Below are 18,366 nucleotides of genomic sequence, written 5' to 3'. Positions count from 1 at the left end.
CGCCTGTTGGATCCAATCCAATCCACCAGACGCGCCATGCGAAGCCGTATGATCGCTCCAAACTTCTCAACTCCCGTCGCGTTCGGACGAAATGCTCGGTGGGCGGATGATTGACAGGAGCGTGTCGTCATTTTGACGTCACCAAAAACGGGGCGGCGCCCCGCGGCTGGCGACGTCGGCGCGGAGTAGGCCAATCGCGCGCGCCGGTAACCGAACGAACGCGCCGAACAACCATCTCCGATCGCACCCCTGGAAAAAGTTCCACGTTTTTCAGCAGAGCTGCCACACCGTCGAAGCCATCCGTGCAAAAGAGCATCCGACGTCCGATGAACCACTTGAAACTCTTGTGACGTAGTTGCGCACCTGCAGGAACAGAACAAATCGTTTTAGGGCCGGCTCTGGACGTGCCGCCAACTGCCAGTTGGCGGCGTGATCAGTGTTCCTTCTGTCTTTCTGAGCGATAAAGAGGTAGCTTTTCTACAAGGCTCAGCTTTAAAGATGAGGAAGCAGAAAGCAGAAATAATTAAGGCGAAATGGCGTATTCATCAATTTAGAGAATTTTTGTACCTTGCTGAGAGCATTGCGCATGAGTCGGCGGTTTGTTGTTCGACGGTCGACTTCATTTTTTTTAAAACATATGTCAGCTGCTACTCCAGCATTGTGGTGTCTTTACTTGCCGTCGTGTTTGCGTCTCAATTTTTTTCGGTGGCTTTCCCAAGTTTCTTGTTATTGTAGTTGTAAGATTTGTTCCATAGGTAACTTGCACCAATCCTGTGACCCCTCGTACCCACCCTATATAGCACTTGTGTGAGGACCTTTATGTGTATTACTGAAAACAAAATGTACTTAAAAACTTACATAAAAAACTTCTGCTCAGTGTAAGTACGTAAGGCCATAGACGCTATTTCTAAGGTTGCACTCTGCTGGCTTCGACGCCACCCAGACGCTGTTACACACAGAAGATCCTTCCTTGCAACACAGTGACAGTTCTGAAAGTAGTGCCACCAGGCGTTCTTTTGTGTGCTTTGTCGCTGCCATCGCTAGCATGTCAGTGACTGCTTTCCTTAGTTAATGTATTTAAACGGGTGGGTGTTCGTGTAGAGTTGCAGTACAGGGCGTATCTGGTTCGGTCATTCGATGAGTTTCCACCGGAAGCAGCGACAGGAGGAGCTTCTTAGGCGACTAACTTAAAGCCCCTTGGTATTTGATCACGGTGCCTTAGAATAACTATTGCATTAGGAGGGCTGGCAGATTTTCGTTAATGTTATCGCCGAGTGCGCCGGACAACAAAAGTCGATCATTTATACATAAATAATTCTTAGCACTTGAAGATACATTTCGGGAACTGCATAATATCAATTGTCTGTAGCAGGGTATCGTAGTATCAGCAGCAGCACCATCAGCGGCCGTCTGATAAGGAAGCACCCGTCGTGGTTTCTCAGTGGCTATGGTGTTGGGCTGCTGAGCACGAGGTCGCAGGATCGAATCCCGGCTACGGCGGCCGCATTTCGATGGGGGCGAATTGTGAAAACACCCGTGTACTTAGATTTAGGTGCACGTTGAGGAACCCCAGGTGGTCGAAATTTCCGGAGTCCTCCACTACGGCGTGCCTCATGTCAGAAGGTGGTTTTAGCACGTAAAACCCCATAACATGATTCTTTAAAATAAGGAAGAGTCGCACGAGCAGCGGCTGACCAAGACGTCTTTATCAATCGCTGCTCGGAACAATCGCTTCACGCTACGTCATACTTCTAAGACGGCTATTCGCCGCCGTAAATATAAGCTATTAAAGAGTTAGGAAGATCCCTCCCATTTTCCCCGCCTTCTTCCTTTCTTTTATGGGAACTGCAAAATTGGCATCTTACTGCTCCTTCTTAACGATTTCAGTAAAGTATACTGGACGCTCAAAACAACAAGTTTATTACTGCATGGAATCAGGGCAACAAGGGAACTGTCGTTTGCAGACGAATAGTGAGCATTTTAGAATAGTGATGAAAGGAAGAAGTGCTTTTCGTGCCGCTCAACACACTCGTGTCGGCTTAGCATTCGGAATGTGCGGATTCGATGGTTAAAACTAGATTATAGGGTTTTACGTGCCGAAACCACTTTTTGATTATGAGGCGCGATGTAGTGGAGGACTCCGGAAATTTTGACCACCTGGGGTTTTTTAACGTGCACCTAAACCTAAGCACACGGGTGCTTTCGCATTTCGCCCCCATCGAAATGTGGCCACCGCAGCCGGAATTCGATCCCGCGACCTCGTGCTCAGCAGCCCAACACCATAGCCACTGAGCAACCACGGCGGGTGGATTAGATGGTTAGTGTCTATTGGTTGCATTATGGTAAACGGAGCAAACAAGTTCGATACATGTTTCTCTACCGAAATAGGAACATGGTTTATTTCACTGTTTAATAGTGTAATTGTTGACTCAGTACTCACAAGACTTAAACATTGAATTAAAGTATGGGGTTTTATGTGCCAAAACCACTTTTTGATTATGGGGCACGCTGTAGTCCAGGACTCCGGAAATTTCGACCACCTGGGGTTCTTTAACGTGAACCTAAATCCAAGTACACGGGTGTTTGCGCATTCAGCCTCCATGGAAATGCGGACGCCGTGGCCGGGATTCGATCCCGTGACCTCGTGCTCACAAAACTTGTCTCAGACGACGGCGGGCCGCGATTGCACATCGCTGCGATGATATTTTAAGTATTGCCATTTGTTGGGCGTGTTGGTGAACTGACTTGGGAAGCATAATAGTGATACGTGTGTTAGTGCCCCTTTGGTCGAATTGTTAGATAAGGATACGGCTTTGTTGGATAGTTAAAATTTGGATGAGGTGGGGGGGCGCCATTGTACATTTATTAAATAGGTGGGTGTTTTTTGAAAATCAAGTTATTGAAGTTAGCACATTGTGGTGTCGTCTCCATTCTGCCCTTGTTCTCTGGCACTAAATATGGTTACCAAGATAGTTTCATTATCATGGCGATCGCTAAAACGAGTGGCGAGTGTTGAAATCCGGACAATCTGAAAAGTCTTAAGTAAAAAAAAGTTCCGTGTAGTCATTAGACCTTGGATCACTAGCCGCGTTGTTATGACGGTGCTTCATGATTAATGTGGAGACCCGCCGTGGTTGCTCAGAGCTATGTTGCTGGGCTGCTAAGCACGAGCTCGCGGCATCGAATCCCGGCTACGGCGGCCGTATTTAGGTGGAAGCGAAAACACCCGTGTACGTAGATTTAGGTACACATTAAAGAATCCCAGGTGGTCCAAATTTCCAGAGTCCCCCTCTACGGCGTCCCTCATAATCAGATTGTGGTTTCGGCACGTAAAACACCATAATTAATTTTTTTTAATAATGTGGGAGGGATAGTGTATGTACGTGACAAGTGTGCATTCCATCTTTTTGACGCAGAGATTATAGTCGTCGAAAGAGAGGACCAGGCCACCGCAAGACGTGCCACTGTTGTGAATGCCTCGGAAGACGGCAAGAAAAGGAGGCAGTATAAAAAGGCTCGCAAGGCTGTGTCCTGAACCAACGAAAAGGCTGAGTCCAGAGCCGTGGCCGCACTTGACAGCCGCGATGCCGAGACTCCCAAGGCGGAAACGAGCAAGAAAGCGACCCAACGCCCAGAAGGCGGGACGGTACCTGCCGTGCCACCCGAAGAAGGGGAAAAGCTCAAGAAGGAGCCCATGAAGGAGCTCATGAAGGAGCCCATGAAGGAGCCCATGAAGGAGCTCAAGAAGGAGCCCATGAAGGAGCTCATGAAGGAGCCCATGAAGGAGCCCATGAAGGAGCCCATGAAGGAGCTCATGAAGGAGCCCATGAAGGAGCCCATGAAGGAGCCCATGAAGGAGCCCATGAAGGAGCCCAAGAAGGAGTCCAAGAAGGAGCCCATGAAGGAGCCCATGAAGGAGCCCAAGAAGGAGCCCATGAAGGAGCCCGAGGAGCCCATGAAGGAGCCCATGAAGGAGCCCATGAAGGAGTCCAAGAAGGAGCCCGAGGAGCCCATGAAGGAGCCCATGGAGGAGCCCATGAAGGAGCCCATGAAGAAGCCCATGTGGGAGCCCATGCAGGAGCCCATGAAGGAGACCAAGAAGGAGCCCATGAAGGAGACCAGGAAGGAGCCCATGAAGGAGACCAAAAAGGAGCCCAAGACGCAGCCCAAGAAGCTGACCGTCGCGTTCGGGCCCGTGGCCTCGCCTGTTCTGGACGCAGCTTGTCCGGCCGGCCCTCCGGCCAAGTCGCAGCGCCGCAAGCGCAGACGGCGGCAGCCCATCAAGAGGCCCTCCGAGCTGCCCTTCCTCCGTTTGCCCAAGGCGAGTATTAGAAATAGATGCAGGCAACAGTGGGGTCACGTGCTGGAAGGTTATTTCAAATGGTCACAGTTTCATTTATTACTTTGCTCTGCCTGTAGCACTTTATTTTTCAATAATTCCAAGTTGTAATTTACATGCTTGTTCAGAGAACTGCGAAATAACCGCAATTATTGCTGCAAAAGGTAGCAAAGCCAGCCACGTTGTTTGCCTACACGATGCGTTATGGCTTCGTACAATCTTGAACGACGCATCTAGGTGTGACCACCGTGATAAGCGGTCATCTAAAATTTAAACATACCGAATATTGTGACTTTTTTATTATAACAGATTTTGTCACAATAGATGTCCGCCACTAATGGTAATTTTTTTCCTTTTCTTTTTTTGCTATGACGATACGGCTATAACGCTTTTATGTTGAACAAGCGTGCAGTCCACTGAACCGTTATCCCTTGGAAGGTAAGTCCAAGGTGATAACTGTCAGAGCGACGTACAAACGTAAGAATACGATTTTGACAGAAGTATATCGGTCATATATGCGGCATCAATTCGGCGTATTACAATTCCACAGTAAAGGACGGGCACTGATTCTATTACTGGTCATGGGGAGGTTTCAGAAGTTTTCAGTACTGAAATAAACACTGCCCTAAGAGGATGCTTAAGGCCATCTCCGATGCCGCCTATTCAGATACTTGTAAAACGCATAAACGCTTTTGTGAGACGACCGCTCCAACTATGTTGCTTCTGAAAGAGAAAGCTAAATTAGAGTTACCGTGGCAAGCAGAAGTTTAATTTAGAGCATGAAGGTACAGGTATTTGCAAGATTTGTCAAAAATCGGTTCATTTAAAGAAATAGAAGCATGAATTGTACTAACCTATAAGCCTGCACCCTACACAGATATACCAGTTCTGTGAAGGGTATCTGTCAGAGCAACTAAAAAAGTGATGCATAAATTGACAGATTACGTGAATTTGTTATAACCTTTACTGGGGCATTTCAAAACTCCTACTCGCATATTAGTGGTATACTTCAGAAGGGTTTGTATTATAATAATCTTTTCTGCTTAAGTTGCATTATTAGGTACATTTACAAGATTGTAGTACGTTTTTCAGAGCTGAGTTACAGTTATAAGTATCATAGTATCGTTCTATGAAATTTTACAATTTTCAACAGAAGAATAGAAAAAAAAACCTGCAAAGAAGCGATTTATAGAATCACTAGATACTAACCAATTTCTTTCAAATCCAACAAACTTCATAAATTTTGGTGCATTGGTCGCCTGCAAAAACGATTTCTCGTTTTTGTTTGTAGTTAGATATAGCCCCGAGCGTAACCTTCCTGTTATAATGTGACCTATTTGAATAGGTTCTAATGCTGAAGCGCGATAGGCGTTGATATTTCTCTGTTATTTGCGCCAAGATGAAGTTTTTGATTGGTTCAATTGGAACATCCACTACAGTCAGCCGAAAGCCCCAGTCACCAAAAAATAAAGCATATACATTCGAAAGGGGTTACACCCCTCACCTAAGTTGAGCTAGCTCCAATGCTGTGCTGTATGTCGGTGAGAAATAACTGGAGTAGAGGAATTTTGTTTTATTGCGGTAACGATTATATGGACACTCCAAGCGAATTTTGGCCTTCGTCGTCGGCGGCGTCGCCATGAGGCTCCGTATATATTGAAGCGCATATATGCTACTTGCCACGCCATGTTATGTGACATGCGGCATATGCGGGTTGTATTGCCATACCATTGTATCACCGAAGTTGCTCTCCACTAGGTCTTACATTCTTTACAAAATTATTCTTCAGAATATCGAGAATGGCAGCCGACGAACAAATCTCATAAAACAAAACATCGACAGCGCATGCGTTTTATCTTGAATCTTCCCAGACTCAAATATTAAAACTGCGAAACAGAAAGCGCTCTAACCTGAAAGCGATGCAATTTTATTGGCGCGCCTGTGAAATACCTCCGAGAATGGCCCATAGAACTAGTTGGAAACATACCCGACACGGAAAAGTTGTCGTAAAGTCGCTAAGAAAGACATTGGCTTTAATTAATAAAGGTAAATGAAATTGTCCGATGGGAGGATTTAAACAGAAGACCCCTAGCAGAACAGCTCGTTTTTACTTAGACAGTTTACGTTTACTTGAATTCACACTGCAACTATAGCTTCGAGTCTCACAGTTCGCGTAATATTCTAACATGTTAGTTTCGCTTTCATTGCTTCACGCTTAATGGTGAAGCTATGATTTCCCATCTGTAGACTGCTTCCGTATTAAAGTTACTAGATTTTAATACGGACGAAAAAAGAAATTGTTGCATGTTTATTTATTTGCTTCAACTTTTTCCTCGATGCAGATTTTATTGATTGTTAACCGCAGTAAACTGGCTTTTATACAAATGTACTCCCTATGGCCACATGCAAAGCTGAACAGCTTGTGCCAGTTTTTCTTAATGTGGGACTGTGTCAGGGCGTTAGAGAGTGAATTACAAAGAACTGCCCAGTATGTTAACCCCTTTCTGCGTTAGGCACATAGTATATGATACACACAACGGTTTCTTGTAGTCCATCAGAAAAAAATGTAGGAAACGTCCACATATTCACCCGGACTTCTCAAGCGTTGACGTTCATAGCAACTACGCCCTCGAAATAGTTCGAGTTATCTTCGCTTAATAAATATATAGTAGCAGCTCTTTGCAATGTAAAAAAAATGCCGGAAGTGAAAGAGATTGTTCTACATATTGTAATTTATTCCAAGTTATTGCAGCCTGTCAGGGCTATAGCAGGAGTGGGGTGTTAAAAAAATGAATAACACAGCTAAAACGCAAACGCTTTACACACTAACTACAAGGTGAAATAAAAGGAGAAGCTATCCTTCTGATCGCTTTCATATTACCATTGATACAATATTCAATGGACTCTCAGAAAAAGCCTTAAAAGCAGCGATCGCGTTTCACAATGGAAATAGTTTCAGAGTTCCAGGCTCAGGGGGAAAATATACTTGAATAAGTCACTGCGAGAATGAAAACTAAAATATCAAATATATGGGTGTTCCTTGCAGGCGATAAGTAGTTATTCGGGGATGCATAGCAATTTGAGTTAAAGATGTTGAACCAAAGGTTTAGGTTATCTACTCGGCGCTATATGTTGAAGCTAGGTGGGGAAAAGACGACGCGTTTCAATGTTAACAGTGAAAAAAAAAACAAATAGGTTCTCGTTGAATTGATTCTACTTGACTGATGTGGGACATCATATATTGACATGTCTACTTTTTTATCCGGTGACCACGTTTCACCACCTAACAAATGCCATCGCACAGCGCAGGACGCGCCTGCATGTATCGGAAGTTTCTCGAATGTCATCCATAGTTCTATCAGCTGTCTGTTGTCACCGAACCTTGTGTAATCTGATTTCATGTATGCGCTACGCGAATAATGTAAAACATTCTGGACGACACGCGGGCACCAGCGATTACTCTGGAACCTTCGACGACTGATGTAAAAAAGCAGACGCGCTCTACCCGCTGATCAGATTTCGACGATCGCCGACTGTGTTCGCCGCTATCGTTGTGCTTTAAGTGTGGCCTGTTCTTGTGGGCACAGGTTCGCCCAATAAAAGTTAGTTTCGTCATTCATTGTATTACTTGCGTGTTCTTTACCGTCACTACTACCTGACATCTGGAGGAGGTGTTTTGCGGTCATGTACCGGACGCCCCCACAAAGCCGTGATCCAAGCTCGAACGCGGAAGACAACACCAATGCCTCCAAGAACCAGCGAGGTAGCCGTAGGCTCCAAGAATTGTCCCCAGAGCATGTAGTTTTGCCTCAGACGACCAGGAAGATCGTCGCCAAGCCAACCCCATTGGCAGCCCCAGCGTCCCCCGTCGCGTTGCAATAGCTCAGGGAGCCACCGACATTCCATGGATCATCGACTGAAGATCCAGAAACCTGGTTGGAGACTTACGAAAGAATCGCCACATTCAACAGCTTGAACTCCGACGACAAGCTGCGGCATGTATACTCCGCCTTAAACGACGCCGCCAGAACGTGGTTTGAGAACCGAGATTTGACCCTGACAACATGGGACCTGTTCCGCAATATCTTTTTGCAGACCTTTACGAGTGTCGCGCGCAAGGAAAAGCACCGAAGCTCTGCTAGAAGCCCGAGTCCAATTTTCTAGTGAGAGCATCGCGATCTTCGCGGAGGAGATGACTCGCCTGTTCAGACACGCCGGCCCCTACATGCCAGGAAAGAAAAAAAGTGCGTTTCTTGATGAGGGGTGTCAAACAAGAGCTTTCCACTATGAAACTGACCGTGCAGCTAACATTATTCCATCATGTGCAGTGTTGTGCAATCGTGTCTTGATGAAAGTGACAGCTTGTTTGATAACATCGATGATGACAGCAGCAGTGACGATGACAATAGTGACAACCTCCCACAGTGAGGGTATAGCGTATAACGTACCTCCGTGGACGTGCTGCCCGGAATGGTTTTATTAGCTCATTGCACAAAATGGCAACAGCACCAGCACTACCCCAGAAGGGTGCGGAGGTGTGTGTGTGGGCAGAAGCACAGACAGCAGTCTGTCCTCCTGACAGACAGACTATCCTCCTCAGGCCCGCAGTCCATTTACGTTCCCAGATTTCTGTTAAAGTTTCTGAAATGCGTTTTTGGGGTGCATAGGTGAAAAGTATTAGGCAGCTTTGCTGTTTGATGCATTGTTGGCACTTAGTACAATGTCCAATATATTGGACATTGGGCCTCTAGGGGGTGTTTTTTCCGTCACCAGATGGAATGGTGTAGTTGGGGCTAGTGGCCGAGGAGGAGGAATAAACTTTATTAGTAGAAATGAGCCGACGGTAAAATCGTCCGAGGTGGGCGGCTTCCCTAGTCCAGGATGCCGTGGGCCTGAGCTGATAACTTGGCCCTGCTCACCAGGCGATGCTGGTCTTCAGGGCTCGAGCTTGTCAGCTGGGCCTCCCACTGCTCGACGGTTGGTCCGGTGATGGGCGGTGTCGATGGGTTTTGCTGACATTCCCATACCATGTGGTAGAGGGTATTGGGCCTAGAGCAGAAAGCGCATTTGTGGGTATAGCTCGTAGGGTACATCGCGTGTAGCAAGGTGCCGTGCGGGAATGTGCCGGTCTGTAGTTTTCGGAACATCACCGCCTCTTCTCTTGTCAGCTGGGGATGCGGGGGTGGATAGATCCTCCTACTCAACCTGTAGTGGCTCAGGATATCGGCATATCTTTTCGGGACGCTATCTTGTTGGTCTACCGGTGCTCGTGAACCTGTTGGGATAGCCCGGAGAATGTGATCTCGGGCAGCGGCATTAGCCGCTACATTACCCGCCAGGGACTCGTGTCCCGGGGCCCAGACAATGTACAGTTCAGGAAAATTGTCTCGTTTTTCGAGGATGCTCAGGGCTTGTTTGGAAATGCGGCCCTTTTGGTAATTTCTACATGCTGTTTGCGAGTCGGTGATGATTGTGATTAGATCTTCCTCTCGCTGGCCCGTAGTGGCCGCCAGGGCTATCGCCGTTTCTTCCGCGCAGTCGATGTCTGTAGTGTTTACCGAGGCCGCAGCTACCTCTTGTCCTTGGCCGTTGATCACGCTGATAGCGTGGGCCGCTCTGTTCTTGTACTTTGCCGCGTCGGTGTATCGGACTTCTCCTTGTTTTGGTCCTTCGTAGGCCTTACGTAGAGCTTTCACCCTCGCTCGCCTCCTTTCTCTGTGGTATTCAGGGTGCATGTTTCTCGGGATGCTGGCCACCGTGATCTTCTCCCTCAGGGGTAGAGGAACCCGCTGTTTTGTAGACTCATATTCGACTGGGTAGCCCAGTCTTATTAGCATGTCCCTACCCGTGCTGGTGAGCTTGAGTCGCTCTATCTGGCTGGTCTTGTGGGCCTCTACAAGTTCCTCCCAAGTATTGTGTATGCCCAGGCTGAGCAGCTTCTCCGTCGACGTCGTCGGTGGAAGCCCCAGTGCCAGCTTGTAGGTTTTTCGTATTAGGGTGTTCAATTTGTCTCTCTCGCTGTTCTTGAGACCCAGGTACGGGGTGCCGTAAGTGACTCTGCTGATTATCAGGGCTTGTATTAATCTGATTGTGTCCTGCTCTTTCAGGCCGTGCTTTTTGTTTGTCACTCTTCGCACCAAGTGCGCGACTTGGATAACTGTCGCTTGCAGTTTTTTAATGGCAGCGAGACCGGCACCGTCCTTCTGGAAAGTGAGGCCCAGAATACGAAGTGTGTCCACCTTGGGTATGTTGACTCCATTTAGTGTCAACGTTGGGTCAGGTGTGTCCTGCGGAGGCCGCCCTCTTGTCCTCTTTTTGAGGATCAGGAGCTCCGACTTTTCCGGCGCGCATGAAAGACCGCAGTGGTGTAGATAATGCTCGGTCCTGTCGATGGCTTCCTGCAGGGCGTCTTGTTGTTCGCCCGCCGATCCCGTGCACGTCCACATGGTCAGGTCGTCTGCATACATTGCGTGACGGATACCCCTGATGTTCTCCAAGAGGTTCGGCAATCCCCTCATCGCTATATTGAACAGCAACGGGGAGATCACTGACCCCTGGGGGGTTCCTTTCTGCGGTACTGGGAACTTCTCGGTCCTGAGATTCCCCAGGCCTATGGTCGCCGTTCTACCCGTCAGGAAGTCCCGGACGTAGTTGTATGTCCGCCGTCCGCAGTTGGTATGTTGTAGGCTGTTTAGCACTGCTTCGTGTGAGACGTTGTCGAAGGCTCCCTTCACGTCGAGTGCCAGGATGGCACTCTTGTGGCATGTGCTGAGGCCGTCGATGACTTCTTCTTTAAGCTGAAGTAGAATGTCCTGGGTGGAGAGGTTAGGCCGGAAACCGAACATAGTGTTCGGCAGGTGCCGACCTTCTTCCAGGTAGGGCGAGAGACGATTGTGGACCATGTGCTCGAAGAGTTTTCCCGCGCATGACGTAAGAGAGATCGGACGCAGGTTCTGTAGGTTGATGGGCTTGCCGGGTTTCGGGATCATCGTTACGTCTGCGTGCTTCCAGGAAGCCGGTATACTGCCCGTCTCCCAGCTTTCATTGATATACTTTAGCAAACTCTCCGTCGCCCCGTCGTCCAGGTTACGGAGGGTCTTGTTGTTAATTTTATCCCTGCCGGGCGTCGTGTTTCTTGTGAGATTTCTTATGGCTGCCACGATCTCCGACTTGGTGAAAGGTTGGTTTAAATCCGGATTGGGTTCCCCCTCGTACTCCGGGTGAATGACTGGCTGCGTCTTCCGTTGTTGCTCGTCTCCGATGTATTTCGCAGTGATGGCTTCGAGCGCTTCTTCTTCGGTTCCCTGGAAGTTGTGTATAAGTTTTTGTATGTGTTGCCCCGTGACAGTTTTTGATTCCGTCTTCGCCAGAAGGGTCTTTAAAATGGCCCAGGTCTTTCGGTTGCTGAGGGTTCCCTGTAACTGGTCGCACACTTGATTCCAGTTCTGACGTCCGAGTTTTTCAGCATACTCCTCCGCCTGCCGCGAGATTGCGGCAATGCGGATCTTGAGTTTGCGGTTTCTCTTCTGCTTCTTCCATCTCTTCAAAAGTCCTCGCCTGGCCTCCCAGAGGTGAAGTAGGTGTGGGTCGACTTCGGGATTGTCCGCAGTGAGTTGGATGGTCTTTGTGTACTTGGTAACCAAGTCCATCACGTTCTTGGTCCACTCCTCGATGTTCTCTAGGCTGCTGGGGTGTTCATCTTTGCGGAAAGCAGGCCAGTCTGTAATTTTGGCTTGACCTAATCTCACAGGGGTTTTGTGGTGCATGATTTCGGTCTGGATGATATGATGGTCGCTGCCCAGAGTCTCGTCCAGTCTCGACCACTCGACTTGCCTGAAGCCAGTGGAGAAGGTCAGGTCTGGGCTGGTGTCTCTGGAGACACTGTTGCCGATTCTAGTTGGTATTAGAGGATCGGTCCACAACGTCAGCTGGTGGTGTTGTGCCGCGTTGTGCACGTCCATACCCTTCTTGTTGGTTGATCGGTAGCCCCAAGCCACGTGTGGAGCGTTAAAGTCGCCCACCACGAGAAGTTTCTGACCGTCGGTGACTTTCTTCACTTCTCTCAGTAACTTGTCCAAGTCCTTTAGTGTGTCGCGCGGAGGACTGTATACATTCAGGATGTAGAGGCTCTGCAGGGTTTTCTTGGGAGGAACCAGCTCAATCAGAGTGTGCTCGATTCTGTGGTTGATTTCGTGCTGCTGCGTCGTGTAGTGCTTCTTGATGAGGACGGCGGTCCTGGTCCTTCCTTGGGCAATGTGCGTTTTGTAGCCACGCATCGTAATATTATTTGTCTCTGTTTCCTGTAACGCGATGACGTCAGGTTGGTGTAGGGTGCATAGGTGAAGTAAATTTTGCCGTTTCCGATTTATTCCTCTGCAATTCCACTGCCAAATTTTGAGGGTTTCGGTCGCTTCTTTCTTCTTTGCTATTTTATTCGCCATCTTGGCTTCCCAGAGTCTCGTTCATCTGGGCTTCTCTGATGGGGTATTTTGGCTTTTTCCTTGCCTGCTCTTTTTCCCTTTCTAGGATGGAGATGCGTTGGTTGAGCTCGTTGCCCATCTGGGTGATCTCCTGGCGGAGCGTTTGTAAGGCTGCTTGGACGGTGGCTGCCACAGACTTGCTTATGGTGTCGACGGCCTGAGCCAGTTCGGCTCGGAATTCATTTCTCAGTTCGGTCTTGTCTTCGGTTCGGGCCTTGTTCACCTTGTACTCTATTCCCGATTCTAGGTCCTCTATCGGGTGAGTATGTTCCCTCGGCGGCGTTGGCGTTATGGTCGGTGTCTGCTGTTTTTGCAATTGCTCAATGAGATGTTGGAGCTTCCTCTCCAGCGCTTGTTCCCTGGCCTGAGCTCTTTTGTCCCGTTCCTCCTGACGTCCTTCTTGCTCTTCTAGACGCTTCATGAGCAGTTCATTCCGCTTCATCAGGTCGGCGTTTTGCCTTCTGAGGAAGGCGATGGTTTCCTCGTATCTCGAATTTCGCTCTTGTGTCGGCAGTGAGGGAAACTGGTCGGTTGTCGACTTGGAACTGGCTATCACTTCCGCCCAGCTGATCTTCTGCTGTTCTTGCTGTGGCTTACTTGTTCGATATTCCGAGGAGCTTGAACTTGTCTCCCTTGTTATAGGTGGTTGTCGGCCTCTTGATTTACTTCTCTCCCTCACGTACAGGGGTGGGGGTCTTGGCTTGAGCCTTTTCTCGCACTCCTTGCTTGCCGTCTCGTGAGGTAGCCCACATAGTTTGCACTGCAACTGGCAATCATGATCTGTTTGTGGGTTCTGCACCCCGCACCTGTTGCAAATGTGTTTGTCTGGGTTGGGGCATACGTCCTGCCGGTGGCCGATTTCTCCGCAGGCCTTGCAATACTGTACCGATCTGCGGTATGGGCGGCAACGTGTGTACGAGCCGGCCACCTTCACATAGAAAGGGATGTGCGGACCTTCGAAGGTGATAACTGCTGAGGTGGATTTGCCGAGCATCCTCGCATGCAGGATGCCACAGTTGTTGGCTGCCAGCAGTTCCGCAAGTCGTTTCTCCGTCGTACACGCAGTGATGCCGTGCACGACTCCACGTACTGTTCCTGGGAGCGGTTTGATGTACGGCGTCATCTCGTATGTGGCCGCCCCAAGTTCGATGCCGTTGATGGAACCGAGTTTCAGTGCGTAGTCCTCGTCTGCGGTGCTGGCAATTATCAGGTTCTGCTTCCACTGCGTTTGGATGGTTACGTTCGCGCAAAATTCTTTGAAAGGGGAACCACTTGCCCTTGCAAGTCCTTCGGTGATCTTCTCGTCCGGCCAGCTTGACAGTTTCATGCCGGTTCTTGGTCGGTATACCACCTTGTAATCATTCTCTGGAAGCGGCGGCGTCACGCGTCGTGGCGGTGGCTTGCCGTTGGTTCGGCTTCCCTGATCTTGCTGCCGTTGGTGGTTGCTGGTGGCTTGCATGCTTGCTTCTACTCTCGGGTTGCTCCTCGCGCTCAGTCCTCCTTGCTGGTTCTGGGGGTTTCCTTGCTTTCCTCTCTCTTGTATGCGGTCCTCGTTCGGCGCCTTCTTGTTTTTTCTTGCCTTGATTGCTTGGAACCATGGGCCAGCTTGACTCAGCGTCTTGCCGCTGTTCTCATCGAATTCCATGTTGCTCTGGACCGCTGTGGAGTCTTGGCTATTGTTCTCTATGTCCATTTCGTGAGCACTGCCGTTCGTTTCCCCTGCCATTCTCGGTGCTCACGAGGCCACGCGGGCCCGCTCCTGGGGCGCGTGCGGCGTTCGGAGAACGGTGTTCGAATATGCCGAGGTGCTCGTTGCTCGGTGCGTCAAGGTAAACAAATCCACTCACCGTGGTAATTCTGGCGACTTTCGATGCCGATTGCCTTGTTGAGTTCAGTGGCACAAAATCGTGAAGGTTGGTTAAGGTTAACCGCAATAACTCACGATAAAAGCAGCAGCCCATGCGAAGCGCGTCCGCTCCACTCGGCCCCCTGGTGGCTTTTTTTCCTAGTGGCCGAAACGAATAATTTTGCAACAAAAATGAACTTTCATTTGTGGCTGCTGCAAAAAACTGGCTGTGGCTTAGCTAAGGTTAAGCCCAGGATGCGAAGCATACTAGCCTTTATTTTAACGCGACAGCGTTAAGGAGCTCGTGTCGCAGAAAAGCCGGTGTCGTCGGCGTCGGCTTGGGCGTGCGGCGCTTGCTCAGGCGCACATTCCGTTGTCGCGCCGAATGCTGCGTTGCTCGACGCTCACCGCGTCCGATGCGGGGCGCGTAGTCGCTGCGCCGTAGCAAAGCCACCTAGAAACAGTCTCTGTAGCACGCCGCAACCTTCGCTTCTCATTCCAACGAGCAGCTCTGTCTCCAGGAGGCATCTCACCTCGTGAGTGTCTAGCAGAGGCAAGCGCAGCTGCTTGTATACCGCCGCGACGCCGCGAGCGACGGCGTGAGTTGGAGCCCCGTTTCTCCTCTGTCGTGACGTCACGGTGTCACGTGATATTGAAGGCGACACCGCCGCGCCTGAGGAGCTGGGTTGCGCTCTAGTAATATGCTTCGCATAATATGAAAGTACAAACCAGCAATGTCAAACAAGATCCAAGCTTATTAATCTCTTTGATTAGGAGGAGTGGGATTTCTCTAAGCATCGTCGCTCATTTGTGATGCAATAGAAAAGTTGACACTTCGTGCAAGAAAACTTGGTTTTATGCTGCAACCTTCCATTCTGCAGCGAGCAGCATTCGGAGCGTCGGAAAGTTGTGGCAAATGACCGATTCCTTTTGGTTATACTTGAAGAGGTGGCGGTGGAGCCCGCTTTGTGGGTGGCTGCCAGTAGGAGTCACTGTCGCTCTATGTCGGAATTAGCCGTGCTTCAGTGACCAGAGCCTCTCCCACAGAGATGCGTAAATAAGAAATTACTTCTGGAGTATGTCGCTGGGTCGTTCTTGCTGCTCGCGCATATCTCTTCCGCACTGTAACCATGAGCTGCTTAAGGCCATGTCCGCGACCTGGAAAAAGCATCTTATGGTCCATTTCTTTACCCTGGCCTTTATTCAGTAATAGCTGATCATGCAATCGGCCTTGTCGACACATGCCACATTCTTATTGTACAAACACAATATCTGACTTGAAAACATTCATGTGTTTCTTGCTGGACCATATGCGACACGTGCCTTCAGGATGCTTTCCGTGAACAGATGACATCAATGTAATGACTTTGTTATCGTACTGTCGGACAAAAATTTGTTGCCCATCATCTCTCAACACCACCACCGACTTTCCTCGTCCCTTAACCTTAAGCTTACTTTCACTAGAAGGGTTCGCACCTGTTGGCATTCGATTGTTCATCACTGGTTTGGTACAAGAGATGTTTATCAAGTAACGGACCAGCCCTGTAGTATCTGTCAAAAAAAGGTGTGTTCAAGGAGCGAGATTGGTTACAAGCCTGAGCACAGCTGGCTCTCCAATTCAAGAGCTTCCTTGGTACAAAGTGGACTTCTTCCCTTGGTATATTTCAAAATCCAAAATAAGGCCCCTTGGCGTCGCACGCAAAAAGGTTTTTAGGCCTTCGGGGTTGGGTTTTCGAGGCACCAACTGTCCCAACTGTGTTCGCCCACTGAATGGTATCATCTGTTCATCGATACTTAAGCACCCCTCTTGAGGCAACTGAAGGCAGACATTTAGGATGACTTTCACAAAAGGTCTAATTAGCCACAGCCTGTCTATCTTTTGCGCGCACATCACGTTCAATGACAACCTTGAGTCTGGAACGTAGCTGGAAATACCAATTTCTTCATATTTTGTCTGCGATGACTGGCACCCTGGTTTGTATTTCCCAATTCATGCGAATTTGGGGATATCCGAGACATGACATGGTGATTGAAATTAAAAAAAAATCAATTCTTGCGTAGTTGTATTCAGGCTCTTCCCGCTTTCAACAACATGAACCGTGTTCATTGCCATTGACATTGCTTCAAACAACTCATGAGGGAAGTGCTGCTTGAAGTAATGAAGTGGAGACCAATATTTACGGTCTCGCTTGTAGACGATGGGTTGAAATGTTCGTATCCCGAAACTGCTCATGCTGCAAGCAAATTAAGACGTATGAAGGCGCATACTTCTTACCATCGTGCAAAATAAAAGGACAGCTGAAATTTCAGTCTAAATATTCAGCGTTGTGTCCCTTTCCAACTACTCGTTCTCTGCATTCCTATGGTTGCCGAAGTGGAGCTTGGTGTCGAAAGGGAGCTTTCATTCATTGCATATTCATCTTCGGAACTCAACTCATCGAGTGCCACCGATGGAGAAAAAGTGAGACCCTCTTCATGGTGGTCATCCTTGTCAGAGAGCTCCAAGTGGGAGGAGTGCTTCAATGCTATTCTCTCGCAAGGTTTTCTGAGCTGTTTCATTGTTCACACGGAGCTTGCTATCTAGAAAGAAAAATATCTGTATCCTGAATACCAGAAGCAGGTAATTGCTTCAAATATCTGTTATTTGCTAAGTAGCTCCAACAGACTACAAGTGCGTACTGTCATATTGTTGGTGTCATTGAGACCCAGTGCACAATATATTCGACATCGTAAAATACACAACGCATTCGCGAAAACTAACGTATTCGTAGATCAACTACGGGTTTATCTGTGTTCCTCGAGTTCTTACGAGCAAAACCAAGGCTTAAATATGCTTCATCACATGTTAAAAATATATAAATGCACTTAATTCTTAGGCGGTAGCCGTAAGAGGCGCTCGTGCTCAGTCCCATTTCCAACTCTCCCGGAAAGGCAGGAAACAGATCGACTTTGACCGTAGTGAATAGATGGCAGCACCGGTCCTAGTAGCAGGCGAAGAGCCCTGTCTACGAGGAGAAATCTGTTTCGATAGCTCTGGCGCGCTGTGTTTGGTTGTCCAATATGTTCGACAAATCTTCATTTGGTGGAACTGAGGAGGCTATGCTTAGGAGGATATTAGTCTTCGTCTCCTCGCTCCCTGTTTGGGTTGCAGCAAAGCACAGAACTTTTCGCTCCACCATATGTGCTGCTTACACACACCTCGTAGACCCTGCGCTATTCCCCCTTGGAAGGGCGTTCATAGTTGTAGAGTTGTGCATTTACTCGCAAATATTTATGTCAAGTGCGAGTAACTGTTGATAATAATTTCTTCATGTCCTCAGTGTAAATAAAGGCATGCAACACGTCTTCACTGTAATCTTTACTAAAAGTAAATGACGGTCATTCCAATGCACAGTTGTGAATAAGCAGGACACGATTTCATGCTGAAGAAAGCACAGTATTGTCACGTGGTCGTGATCTCAAAGAACACAGTAGCAATACTGTGAAAGGCAAAAACTAGCTTTTATTGGGCGAACCTGTGCCCACAAAACAGGCTACACTTAAAGCACAAGGAGAGCGGCGAACACAGTCGGCGATCGTCGTAAATCTGATCAGCGGGTTAAGCGCGTCGGCTTTTATACAGCAATCATCGAATGTTCCAGATTAAACGTTGGGACCCGCATGCCTTCTAAAATGTTCTACACCATTTGTGTCAAGCAATG

General features: G+C 48.5%; 3 protein-coding genes and 1 pseudogene across 3 annotated transcripts in view; 3 read left to right on the top strand and 1 right to left on the bottom strand.

The window, feature by feature from the left end:
- LOC135897526 (uncharacterized) overlaps nucleotides 1–3,693 on the top strand; it is a 29,680-nt gene extending 25,987 nt beyond the window's left edge. Inside the window, exon 3 of the mRNA XM_065426172.1 lies at nucleotides 3,417–3,693. Coding sequence (XP_065282244.1) covers nucleotides 3,417–3,535 — 119 coding nt within the window. The 3' untranslated portion in view covers nucleotides 3,536–3,693. The remainder of the gene's footprint in view (nucleotides 1–3,416) is intronic.
- LOC135897769 (sodium- and chloride-dependent GABA transporter 1-like) overlaps nucleotides 3,581–18,366 on the top strand; it is a 101,484-nt gene continuing 86,698 nt past the window's right edge. Inside the window, exon 1 of the mRNA XM_065426480.2 lies at nucleotides 3,581–4,321. The gene's annotated coding sequence lies outside the window, so the exon portion shown is untranslated. The remainder of the gene's footprint in view (nucleotides 4,322–18,366) is intronic.
- Nucleotides 3,695–18,366, top strand: part of LOC139054304 (uncharacterized protein PF3D7_1120000-like) — a 33,695-nt gene continuing 19,023 nt past the window's right edge. The window contains exon 1 of the mRNA XM_070531115.1: nucleotides 3,695–4,321. Coding sequence (XP_070387216.1) covers nucleotides 3,695–4,321 — 627 coding nt within the window. The remainder of the gene's footprint in view (nucleotides 4,322–18,366) is intronic.
- LOC139054992 (piggyBac transposable element-derived protein 3-like) lies at nucleotides 15,436–16,898 on the bottom strand (annotated as a pseudogene).

Source organism: Dermacentor albipictus, chromosome 1 (assembly GCF_038994185.2).
Source record: "Dermacentor albipictus isolate Rhodes 1998 colony chromosome 1, USDA_Dalb.pri_finalv2, whole genome shotgun sequence".
In the NCBI taxonomy this organism is placed as follows: Eukaryota; Metazoa; Arthropoda; class Arachnida; order Ixodida; family Ixodidae; genus Dermacentor; species Dermacentor albipictus.
This window is presented reverse-complemented; position numbering and strand designations above follow the sequence as displayed.